Source organism: Doryrhamphus excisus, linkage group LG2 (genome assembly GCF_037039965.1).
Source record: "Doryrhamphus excisus strain RoL-2023G ecotype Guam linkage group LG2, RoL_Dexc_Guam_v1.1, whole genome shotgun sequence".
NCBI classification, from domain to species: Eukaryota; Metazoa; Chordata; class Actinopteri; order Syngnathiformes; family Syngnathidae; genus Doryrhamphus; species Doryrhamphus excisus.
In genome coordinates this window covers 14343528-14356514 of record NC_136358.1, presented here as the reverse complement: position 1 = coordinate 14356514, position 12987 = coordinate 14343528, and the positions used below count along the sequence as shown (strand labels likewise).

The window sequence follows — 12987 nt, the reverse complement described above, 5'->3', positions numbered from 1 at the left end:
TCAGAGAGAAGTCGCCTAATTAACGAGAGGAGACGAGCGGGAGAGCAAAGGCGGCACGCTCACCCATTTGAACTTAACAAGGATGCTCCTAGCAGGGGGTGCGGAAAGAAGCACGTTTTGGACTTTGTGTTGCACAAAGGATCACTTTCCTCTTATATTCACTTACGATGGGGGGGGGGGGGGGGGGTCGATTGTATTGTAGTCATATAAGGGACCATCAACTTCCACTAGCAGCTTTTTTACAGCTTGGGAGCATACTAGAGCCAAAAAGGTACAAACTGCTACTGACAAAAGCGCTATGTTGTACCATTGTTTATATCTTGGAATACTATTACTCTGGAGTAATACTACACGTTGAGGTCCTGCTGAGGGGTAGCATCAGCCATAACAGTCTGTAAAGCAGCAAGAGTCCACTCGAGTAATGCTAAAAATGAGACCCGCCATTCGCTATCCAAAGCTGGGCGTCGTTCCTAAGTCTGTGAACGGCGAGGTGGTACAGTGTTGATTTTGCCTCGAAAGACAGTGACTGACACTTCCTGTAACCCTCTGTCTGACGGTCTATGTCTAATGGCTCATTAGCGATGCTAATTTTGGGTGAAATCAATTAGTCAAAGCAACAAATGACTCCATCAGTGACTTGAGGACACTAATGAGTGTTTACACACAGATATCCGATGGCCTACATAGGTGACATGCATGCAGTACGCTTAATTCTGAAAAATAATGCAAGGACAATGAATAATTTGTACTCCTTTCACAAAGATGTGTGTCACTCTGCTCTCTTTTTCATGAGCTTGATCATTCATTTCATTTCATCACCTCTTCCAAGTGGACGCTTGAAAGCATTCTTTGCGGGCCTTTGGGGGTTTAGGGGTGAACAAAGCCAAGGATGCATGCAGACTACAAACAGAGAGAGACACAAGAAGGGACAGCTGAACTCGGCCTCGTTAGAGGGAAACGCAATCACAAGGGGCTTATCATACGCACACACACACACGCCAACATCGTGAACCTGGTGGCCTCCGCTCTGGCAGGCCATTGTATTGTGGGATTGTGCGGACAATCTCTTCATGAATGATTAAGCAGCGCGTTACTCGACCAACTCTTTGATGCCGAGCGTGCGTTTGATCATGGGGCATCGTTTTTGCTCGCCCCGTTCGACATTGGAGTCGTGTTGATCGCGGTTCCTCTCCTCTCACTGCGAATGCCTACAGCTGCCCCCGGCTTGTGAGAGGCTATTGTTGCGGGGGCCCCGTTCAATGGAGTAACGCTTGTTTGGGAAAAGGTTGCAAAGTCATGGGAAAAGAGTGCTTTGTCTCGGCGGGGTCGTGAGGGAGTGAATCATGAGCGGACGTGTTTATAGCTCCACATACACAGCTGCGGCACACATACACAACCAACCAGGACAATCCAGAACACACAGAGACGTCTTCACAAACAACGCACTTGCAAGACACAAGAAAAAGGGAACAATTTATAATTGAACCCACACAATGCAAATAAACACAGCTGTTTGGATACACACACTCCCTTATCACACACACTGTGTATGGCCAACTCACGGGGGGGTTAAAAGGGGATGTGTATGCATGTGTGTGCGTTCCGTCTTGGACAGGGTGTCTCGATGATACAAAGCGGGTCTTTCTCAGCTCAAAATTCAGTGTCATCTGCTTTTACAAAGGCCCGGGCTATTAGTTCCGAGCCACCTGGACCAACATAGAGGCTCCAGTGTAGCACTATAAAGGACAATACTTCCATTTTTAAGTCCGCGTTTCTACCCAAACTGACTTTTAATGATTGCAGACGACAAAAATCTCCATGTACATAGTCTGCGGGAAGACCTTCACTATCAAACCACAATGGCCTGCGCACCATTGTTCCACCGTGCAAAGCTATGTTTGCTTTGTCACAATACCAGCCCGACACAATGTAACCCGGCCAATGAATCCAACACAGAAGACAAAAGTAAACAAAGAGATAACAATGGAGGACGTCGGGTATTTCATCATCTTGTGGCTGTTATTACAAGAAGACAAGCTTTGTTTGACAAAAATGATTGATGAGTATCCCGCGTCAACAAAAAGTCGGTACCCCAACTAAAAGTTGAAATAAGTAAAACGAATGTGACTTAAAGCCGAGAAAAAAAATCCAGATGAAAATTGCTTGCACACACAAACAATTGTGCTGACTAACAGGTCACGAAAGATACATCAGTGACCATATATGCACACACGCACACAAAGCCGCCTCACCTGGATTTGTTGCTGCAGGAGGTTGATTTTGTGCTGCTGCTGCAGGAGCTGCTGCTGTTGCCGGGCAATCTGAGGACAAAACAAAAATAAACAACACAATACTATTAGATAATATACAGTATGTGTGTGAGTTATGTCGTACGGACGTTTGGGGCCTGTGGGAAATGCAACACATCTGCAGGTCTCCCAGGCCCCAGTTGCACGACAGAGGGTCGATGCCGTGGTATAAAATATTAAAGAGCATCTGGTCGCAGCTCGTAGCCAAAGGGTCAGCGCTGTGGCACTGACACACATTAAGTGAAACATCACAGTAGGAAGTGCGCAATTAGGTGACTTGATGAGGTTTTTTTTAACCTAACTATTGGCTATTTTAGATTTACAGGCTCCGATGGTAACATTTGTATTTTTTGTAGTTTTGACATCATGATAGTCATTCTTTGCAATATATGATGAAGTAGCTTCACTAGTGGCGAACACGGTGGAGCAAGCTGTGTGTTGAGGGACGCGGCAAAGGGCACCGCAAGGCATCGTGTTGTTCACAGGTGATTTGTGTACCTCATTTACTGCATGCAGAGCAGGCTTTCCAGGAGCTAAAACCACAACAAAGACAGGAAAGCCCCTTTCTATGCAAATACCTGGCAGAGTCTCGCCTGGAAGCTGGGTAGGAGTGTGCGTGTGTCCCGCTTACATCCACCTAAGCTCATTCCTGCACTGTGTCCCTGCGCTGATGCTGCCAAAGGCGCATGTCGGTGGTTGTATGCACACTTAATGAGACGTGTGTTGTTTTTGACAACCGCACGTTCAAAATAAATGCACGGGGCATGACATTGGGTCTCACGTGTCCTGTTTGTGTCATATAGAGTGGATGTACCTGATCCTGTTGCTGCTTGGCCAGCTCCATCTGCTGCCTCTGCTTCTCCATCTGCGAGGCAGCCAGCTTCTTCTGCTCCTCGTGGGCCGCCAGGAGCTGCTCCCTCAGGCTGCTCAGCTGGCCGATCATGCCCATGAGTTGGCGCTCTTTCTCCGCCAGGCTGTCCGGTGTACCTACAGGCACAGAAAGCGCAAAGGTGATGCTTTTTGAAGAAAACTGCAGGTCTTGGTTGAATGTCGTGTTTGGTTTGGTTAAAATGATCTCCGGTGTTTGGTCAAGTGTAAACCAAACAGAAATGGGTCTTGGTCTACTTCCAAGTGGACACTGGTGTGGTTCGGTTCACTTCAGCTCAAATGTCAATACTGCACGGACCAATGACACAGACCAGCGTTACAAAGACAGAAGAAAAAACATGCAGAAATTACAAATATTTGAATGCTTTCTGTAAAATCTATATTGGTTTGCAATATTTGAATTATGTAATCAGTTTTGCACAGTTGGTTTTCATAGGATTTGGTTTCCAACTGTAATTATTGCCACAAATCCTGCATGCACCTAACAAACTAGCCGCGTGCCCAAACAAAGCATCCACATGTTGGTGACTCAGTCTTTCTCTGTGAAGAACGGGACACTATAAACAGATTCCAGCCAGAGAATCATTATACTACTATTAGTGTGCGGGGGTGGTTTATTTATTCACAAAACATACACAGAACCATAAACATCTCCCAACCGTCTCCTTCCTTCTTCCTAATAAGCAGTGTGCGCTCCGTGCTGATGAGGCATTCAAGCACACTGCGTATTTCTGTGTTTTAATGAACTACTGCTGCAGTAGTGAAGTGCATCTTTCCATCAGCATCTGCTCCCATAGGATTGTAATGTAAAGGTTCTTAGTTAACACTGGGGGAACAGTTTAAGGGAGACACATTTCAGAACTTAGTTTGATTGGTTGGTTTTCTTGAAAGTGGATTTCCAAGTGCAAATGCAGGATTATGGCATCTAGGACATGACAAGTCTGCGAGAGTACAAATATAATGCATGGATGGCATCTCAACTGGAGGCCAGAAAAGGATCATAAAGGTCAACAACAAAGCAGAGTAAAACTATCCATGCCTTGTTGGTCAGTCTAATATATGACCCTTTTGGGGTCTTTTTATCGGAAGGCGTGCAAAACCAGATGTGGACTCATTTTCCAAGGGCCGGGCGTGATTGCTTAGACCACATTCATCATTGTCTTTATTCCTACATTCATATCCAAAAGAGGAAACATTAGTCAACAGGTTAAGCAAATGAGAAATCAAGAAAGAAAATAAATCATTTCTTGCTAACAACAGCGGCTGTTACGCCGTGTGTGTGTGTGTGTGTGTGTGTGTGTGTGTGCGTGAGAGAGAGAGAGAGAGAAGGAAAGTGTGTCTGGTCTGTGTTTACCCTGCAGTCAACCAACCTTCTGCTCACATTTAGCATGGCCTGACCCTTGACCCTTCAGATCCTGACATACCAGCTCCATTACACACACACACACACACACACACACACACACACACACACAATTACCAAACACACAAGGCCTAAATCATTCAACAGGATGTAGTTAAGGAGAAGCACAATCACTGTGGGTCCTAATGTCTGCTCCACCAGTCGACATGACTTTATTGCGTGTGTGTGTGTGTGTGTGTGTGTGTGTGCGACTACAATCCTCCATTGTTCTTCAGCTGCTACCTTCATGAGGGCCACATTCCTGCACCAGTCAAACCAGATGAGGATGAGAGGAAAAGGCGGGAGAAACGCGCAAAGCGGGGACTCATGGGGAGAGAAAATGGGGTACACTGACAAGAAGAACGTGGCGTAAGGAGCTTGACCTGGCCTTTGACCACAACGGGAAGGTGAGAGTCATCCATTTGTCCTCCCGGTTGGTAGCCAGCGCTTCAACCACCGCCCCTCCCCATTTCCTAGACTCAACCCCCCCCAATTCAGCCACCTTCTCCCTCACTCCATCCATCCGCCAACAATGAACAATAAGGGCAACTGTTGGGAGCGCTGGCTGCTGGAAAAATAAACACGCCGCTGTCCTAACACACAGACCCACCTTTGTCAAGTCAGAAAGAGAGAACCATGTGTGTGTGTGTGTGTGTGTGTGTGTGCGTGTGTGTGTGTGTGTGTTGCCCAAGCTGACCAAGACAAGAAAGAGTCTAGTGTTAAATGGTAAAGGGGGTGAAGTGAGAGGGGATAAGTTAAAGGAAAGGGGGGGGGTGTAAAGGTGAAACGATGGATCAAAGGAGGCTTTCTTGTCTTGGGGGTCAATCACACACACACACACACACATGCCCAAATGCAAACACAGTTAAATCGTCCGCTTTTGTGCACAAACACTGCGGATGTGTGCGGCGAAGGTGCAAGAGCATTCCTTTCAGCACGGAAAGGTGTGTGAAGATGAAGACAACGCTTCTCTTTCTTTCTTCTCTGCTCGTCGTCAGATGCTCGGCTTTAATCAGTAAACCAGAGCAGACGGAGAGATGGAGACCACCCCCCACTTTTTCCTACAACTCCTATGAAAGTCCGCCACCCCACACACTGCAATACACACACACACACATCGTTGTACAAACGTGTTTCTTCAGCTGCTGTATGGAAGAATCGATCAGGGAGCGGAGAGCTCCTCAGAATAATTATTACAACCTGTGCTTGCCTAAAAGTCTCAACATAATTAAGCAATTTGCAACAATGCAATACTTGTCACTGTGTTTCAGGGGCTAATTAATGGCAGACCCCCTTCACCCCCACCCCTCCGTTAGTTAACGAGAAAGGAGCGGGGACAAGATGGCCTGAGAAGAAGGAAGGATGGATTCAGTTGAAGGAGCAGAAAGGTACATGAAGTCTGGAGGATTATTAGCATGTATATTTACATGAATGAAACAACCCAATTACTGCCAATAAGTAGATTAAAGTGTTTACTATGTGGTTGAGTATAACTTGATTTTCTCATTGGCTAAGCTAGATGTAATCTGCTTGCCGACAAGTTGGGTAGCCCACAAAAATTATTTCACAAAGCATCATATGACGCTTCATTCATAGAGTCTAAGTAGAAAACCTGGTTTCTATTCCATGCACCGCTATTAAACGGAGCATTATTGTCTAAGTAAAGCTACAATTATCTTAGTTTTCATCAGGTTGGGTACCTAATGAAGTGTCCAGTCACAAAACATGCACAGATTCGGTACAGACACTCTCAGCGCTGTCAAAGACACATGCACTACTGATATTGCCCCCCAGCTGCTGGTGCGTGGGGTGCCAAGCAGGACGCCCCTAGACAGAAATGTCAGCGCAGCAGGACGCTGGAGAAAAAGAAAAAAAAAAAGAGGGAGGTTTGATCAATGAAGCCTCCCCTTGCAAACGGCCGTAGCGCTCGGCAAGGCTCGTTTGATTATGTGTCTGGTTTCATAACGAAGCACCGCTGCTGGAGAATATTCCGTTTTTCAGCTTTTTCTCGAGTTCCTGCGTATCCTCCTGTTCCCTTCCTGCCCTTTGGTCGAGATGGTCTGTTGCTCTTGTGGTTGTGAAAACAAAGTTGGATAGGTGGAAATAAGTTATTAACAATGGGCCTGAGTAAACGGTTGTTATGGAAGCGTTTGTTTTCAAACCCAGGTGGTGTTTCGTGTCCTTAAATGGGTTCAGAACGGTCTTTCATTTCAATATAGGCAACGGCAGAGCAGTTCTTGACCTAATATGGTCAAAGGAAGAATTTCTATGTCCTTATATGGGCACAGGGGGTGTGTTTCGTGTCCTATATGGTGAATAATATGGTGAAAAAGATGGTGTTTCTGGACCTGATATAGCCATGGAAAGAATGTGTATGTCCTTATATGGGCACTGGTGAAATATTTTGGGCACTGGTGAAATATCTTATGCCCTTGTGTCAGCACAGGAGGGGCTTTTATGTCTTCTATGGGCAATTTGAGGGTGTTGATTATCTTTATAAGGTCACAGGAAGGTTTATTATGTCCTCATATGGACATAAAGGTGAGTTTCCTGTCCTCATTCGGCCATGTCTCCAAAAGGTATCCATAGAAGAAGACATATTAACATATGATGTAGCTGCAGCCTCCATTCCACACCTTTAAAGGGTGGAAATGTCTTATATAAAGGGAGCCATGCACCTTGTGTCCCTCGAAGTAGGATTCAATATTAATAACCAAAATATTTTAGCATAGTTTCTAACTACAATTTTTTTACCATCATTAAAGCACTCTAGATGTGAAATAGCAGACCTATAGTCATCTTTACACTCATGTTACCCAATATAGTAGACATAATCAGTTAAAGTAAGCCATTTAAGACATAAATAAGCCTTAGGTATATTAGATTTATGTGCCCTGTGATTGGCTGGCGACCAGTACAGGGTGTAGCCCGCCTCTTGCTCAAATTCAGCTGGGATAGGCTCCAGCATACGACTCTAATGAGGATGAGCAGTCTGGAAAATGGATGCATGGATGAATCAGGAAAGTGGTGACTTTTTTATTTTATTTTATTGATCCAAATTACTATTTTGTAGTGCTGTTACTTTTTATTCTCTTCTTGAATCAAAAAGGAAGTTGAAACAAAGGACTTTTGCCTTGTCTATTCATTATGGGCTCTTCTCAGGGCCCTCATCAGCGATGTCAACAGGTCAGGGACAAAACAAGTCAGTCTTTGGTGACTCATTCTGAATTTTGTAGCGATATGTTCAGTGTTATTACGCAGACATAAACGTACCTTTAATTTCGCCGATGTGCCCTGAGCCCATGGCCAAAAGTTTGTCCTTCCAGTCCTTTGACAGCAGCCTCTCAATGGTGGGAGCTTCTGTTCAGGGCGATGAAGGACACATGGAGAGAGAGAGAGCGAGAGACAGAGAGAGAGAGAGAGAGAGAGAGGCTCAGTTGGCTGGCCAATATCACAATAAAGCAGCTTTAAAGTCCATTTGCTGTAATAAAGGCAGCAGCGGCTCAGGCTAATGGCTGCATCAGCAGGAGCGAGAAACAGAGGACCACAGAAAGGTAGCAAGGGATGCTCATAATCGAACAAGAGGAAATCTGAGGAACAAAAAAAAAGGAGAAGTGTGTGTGTGGGGGGGGGGGTGAGAGTTAGCGAGCCGGCGCAAGACAAAGCGAGAGACAAGTGGAGCGTAGAGGGAGAGGAAGTGCGAGAGGCTTTTTGCCTCTCACCTGCTGCTAGAGAATCATTAGCCCTGTGGGCCCTGAGACAAAGAGGGCCTTAATGCACCCGCCACAATGGACACATTATCAGCCGCCGCTTTGTTTTCAACACACACTCCACAGAGCCTTGCTCACATGAGCGCCTTCACGCACACACACATTGAAACATGCATGTTTGCCGAAACATCCTCACGCACGTCCACTTCATTAGGCACACCTGCACATAGAATTCTAGCAGCGTGTCTTGCAGCGTGATGCGGAGTACTTGGAAATCACTTCCAAATCTTAAATATAGTCAGACGTAGAGAGATGTTATTTACCAGGTGCCATCTGCACTCGGGATGTGGCAGGTCTTAGCACGGAGAGGAGGTTTTTTACACCCAGATTAACCCAATGCAAACACTTGAATGCACAACACACGTGCACACTCCTGTGCCCTATACAGATATATATTGCACAGATGTCGGCACGCTGATGCGCTGGGAGAAAAAGTTTGTTTGTGCTTGGATTATTTTCCACTCCCAACCTCATAACTGGAATGACAAGACAGATTTAGGTGGAAAAACATCTTAATCTCGCCAGTGAGCGACAGCTTGCCTGCACTAACACACATATGAACACGCTAATGCCGTCCGCAGAGGAAGAGATGTCCGGCGAACACACTTCAAAACTACTTTTAAAGGGGAGCGAGTCGCCACAAAAACATTACAGTACCATGTGTCCAAACTTTTGAATAAATAGAAAATACTGGTTAAGATAAAAATATTGTGTGTTTTTTTTAAATCAGGCATCTGCACGGACACCTCAACAACTGATGAGTAGTGTTTACAGTTAACTACTGTAATTTCGTGTAGCTTATTGTAAAGTGTTACCAAGATGACATACATACGTATGTTGCATCAAGCAGTCATTCATGCGGGGGTGCTGGAGCCTATCCCAGCTGTCTTTGGGTAAGAGGCAGGGTACACCCTGGACTGGTGGCCAGCCAATCACAGGGCACATATAGACAAACAACCATTCACACTCACATTCATACCTATGGACAATTAACCGAGCATGTTTTTGGAATGGGGCTGCACGGTGAGCGAGTGGTTAGCACGCAGGCCTCACAGCTAGGAGACCAGAGTTCAGTTTCACCCTCGGCCATCTCTGTGTGAAGTTTGCATGTTCTCCCCGTGCATGCGTGGGTTTTCTCCGGGTACTCCGGTTTCCTCCCACATTCCAAAAACATGCCAGGTTAATTAGCGACTCCAAATTGTCCATAGGTATGAATGTGAGTGTGAATGGTTGTTTGTCTATATGTGCCCTGTGATTGGCTGTCGACCAGTCCAGGGTGTACCCCGCCTCTCGCCCGAAGACAGTTGGGATAGGCTTCAGCACCCCCGTGATCCTCGTGAGGATAAGCGGTAGAAAATGAATGAATGTTTTGGAATTTGAGTACCTGGAGAAAACCCACGCATGCACGTCATAAACTGCAATTTTCCAAACATATGTACGTCTTGTCGTCGACCCGTTTAGGAAGATAACTCGCATGAGTCTGACACAAACACATGACGGTACAAGCTCTGCTGAGACACACAGATGCAATGTAGCGTGTCCTACATACTGTACTGTACTTCTCTCCAGAGACCTGATTCAGCTCCTTCCCTCTAACTTTGTCAAGTATTCGCGCTCGGCTGATCTCAATAGACCCGCTTTCACGCACACGCACATACAGTAATGAAAGATCAATTCTTAAACGTCACTTTTTTTTGTGTGCGTTTTTCCATTCTACATGTCAATGCCAGCAGCCTTGCCGTACGGCGGCTCTGTCCTTGAGGTTTTTCACTGCCGCTACAGTCGGCAAACGTGAGCGCCGCGGCGTGAAGGTAAGCAAGAGAAGCGCTGGCGAGTAGAAAGAGTGGGTTTCCCTCCCTCTCTGACAGCTGTCTCACCATCACCCCAACAGGTGCTATTAGCCCCCGGTGCTCCCTCTTCCTCCCTTTCTCTCTCCCACTCTCCTCCTTCAACAATGACAGAGGCTTTTAAGCCAAAGAGCTTTGACAAGTGAGCGGGAACAACAAATGGCAGCATCGCCGATCTGCCTCCCTCCCCCCCCTCCTCCTCGCTGCTCTTCCTCTCTTGTCTCCATCTCTAGTTAGTATTTTTATTTATTAACAGGGCTGCAGCCATTGTCCCAAGTGACAGGCCGGGACCACTTTAACTATTAATAAAAGCCAAGAGGCTCTTTCATTGTGCAGACGATGGCAAAATGGGAAGACGACAGGAAGACAGGAGGAGAGGAGGCACACTGTAGCCTTCTCAGATGTTGATTGATGATGTGGACTCTAGCGGGGAATGAACCCACACTGACCCCCTCGATAAACACACTGTACATGTACAGTATGTGTGGTGGCGGTGTTTGGAGGGAGGGCGTGCCCACAACTCTTAAACTGTGACCTCCTTGTCCCCTCCGCTTGCTTGTTTAGGTTCTACTCGTAGCTTCGATATTACAGCTAACTCCCCAGTGCATTTATTTTTCTCCTTTCTGGACATCATCAACTCATTAAATGAGCTGTTGGCAGAAAGCAAACTAATGTCATTTTTATTTTCCATTATTTTTACTTTATTTACTTTTATTTAATCATTCATTCAAATGAGCTTGGAAACATAACAACCATCAACAGAAAGAGTTGGCAGTTTTCTTCTATTTATTTTATTATTTGACTTCCTACATTTTTTTAGTTTTTTTTTTTTAATTAATTGCATTTCGGTGTAAATTGGGCATAAAAACATACCTTAGCTACCATCAAGAGCAAAAAACTGTTGTTGGAATTAGTTTCTTGCTTTTTCAGTGATATATTTGATACAATTTGTTTATATTTATGTACTTTGGACTGTAAGAGCTTGACAGGACCACTGCAACCACATCATATATTTAAATTAATTTTATTTAACTTATTTATTTAATTTATTTTATTTTATTTAACTTAATTTTACTTAATTCACTTTTTTCATCCTTAATATAATTATTTTTAGCATTGAAATATAGAAAACAGTTACCATTTTTTATGCTAACATAAATATTAATTTGATCAAGTTTCCTTCTTATTAAAATTATATTATATTATATTATAGACTTTTTTTTAGAAATTCATTGATTTCAAACAAAAAATGTAGTTGTAAAATGGGCATGAAGACAATCATCCACATTTACCAACAATATTTCTGTTTCTGATATTTTATTAATTTTAATGTATTTCTGCCTTCAATTCATTTCATTGTATTTTATTCATTTTTAAAATGTATTTTTCTATTTTGTTTTTGTCAAAGAGCTTGACAGTTACCATGTTCAATTTATTTCAATTTTAATAATTTTTTCAAGTCGAATTTTATGATTTTTCCTTGACTTTCTGCATTAAATGAGTTTGACAGTTGCATGAAAACATAGCAACTATGAAGGACAGTTGCCAGAAACCACATCATGCAAAAGGACGGCACACAACACTTTCCATGAAAATCCGGGGAATGACTCCCTTTTTCTTCTACGTGACGTTGAAATAGTGGGTGAGGTAAGCATGTGGAGAGTTTTGTGCCCACGCAGGGGTGTGGGCCACATATTTTCAGGGTGGAGTTGAGGGAGGATACCTGTCTTCCCCTTTCAACATCCAGCATGGCATCAAATGGTGGCTGTGAATCCTGTTGCATCATCAGAAGGCGATACTGTATATCGACTGCAATCTGGGAACAGTGCAGGGAGGGGGCGAGTAACTTTGGAATTGGAACTCTTTTATTTTGGCTCACTGGCTCAAACCGAGTCAAGCAGCTGCCCTGCCGCCGAGCCAAAACAACCTGCGGATACAGGCGGCCAGACAGTTTGTGAATGTACACTACATACTCTATATGTGTGTGTGTGTGTGTGTGTGTGTTAGCGAGTGCGAGCCCCCGTCTGTTTTTTTGGATGGCGCAGTGAGCTTTTTCTTTCACACGTTCCATTGTTCACTCAGATGTTTCTTTGCCCTGAGTCACCACGAGTGGCCAGCTCCATTTTTCCTATTATCTCATATTTGGAGGAAAGGATGGAGGGAAGGAAAGCCAGTGAAAAAGAAGGGAGCAGAGTACGAGAGAGTCCGGGCTCTCGGGGGCACAACAAAGGGGCCTCTGTGCCAGCGCCAGACCCAGCCGGGCTCTGAGGAGGATGAAGAAGTGAGGAGGAGGGTCCACAGGAAAGGGCCCTGGCTTTGGACCCCATCCTCCCTCCCTCCTTCCCTCCCTCCCTCCTAACCTAACCCCCCCTCCCAAAAAAAAACAGGCTCCACATTGACTTGCCTTGGCAGCCGAGATGAGGCTCTGGCTATACTCCTTCCCCCGCGTTCCTCCCACCACTTCCTTCTTCATCCTCCCTCACCGCCTTCCCGAACAGAGCAGAGGTCAGCGTTGAATAAGCAATTATACAAGCAGTGGCGGCGTTTGTCTAGGCCCGCCACCCTCCATGAACACTGAAGTATTGAGCACCGATGTGACGGACTATGTTTACATACGATGTCACGATTAGATTAGATCTAAATCTTAACTGACATAACTTTTTAAGTGGGTTATCTTAAAGAACAACTGCACCTTTTCTCAGAATTTGGCCCATCATCCACAATCCTTGCGTGAGACATGAACGCACGTCTTTCTCTTTTCTGTGTGTTTT

At 45.0% G+C, this 12987-nt stretch overlaps 1 protein-coding gene across 13 annotated transcripts in view; it reads right to left on the bottom strand.

Moving 5' to 3' along the window:
- Nucleotides 1–12987, bottom strand: part of sox5 (SRY-box transcription factor 5) — a 177219-nt gene that overhangs the window by 31141 nt on the left and 133091 nt on the right. For all 13 annotated transcript variants that reach the window (XM_078798527.1, XM_078798521.1, XM_078798526.1 and 10 more), the window contains 3 exons: nt 7873–7959; nt 3124–3296; nt 2253–2321 (listed from right to left, as the gene is read on the bottom strand). In XM_078798527.1, the coding sequence (XP_078654653.1) occupies nt 2253–2321; nt 3124–3296; nt 7873–7959 (329 nt within the window). The remainder of the gene's footprint in view (nt 1–2252; nt 2322–3123; nt 3297–7872; nt 7960–12987) is intronic.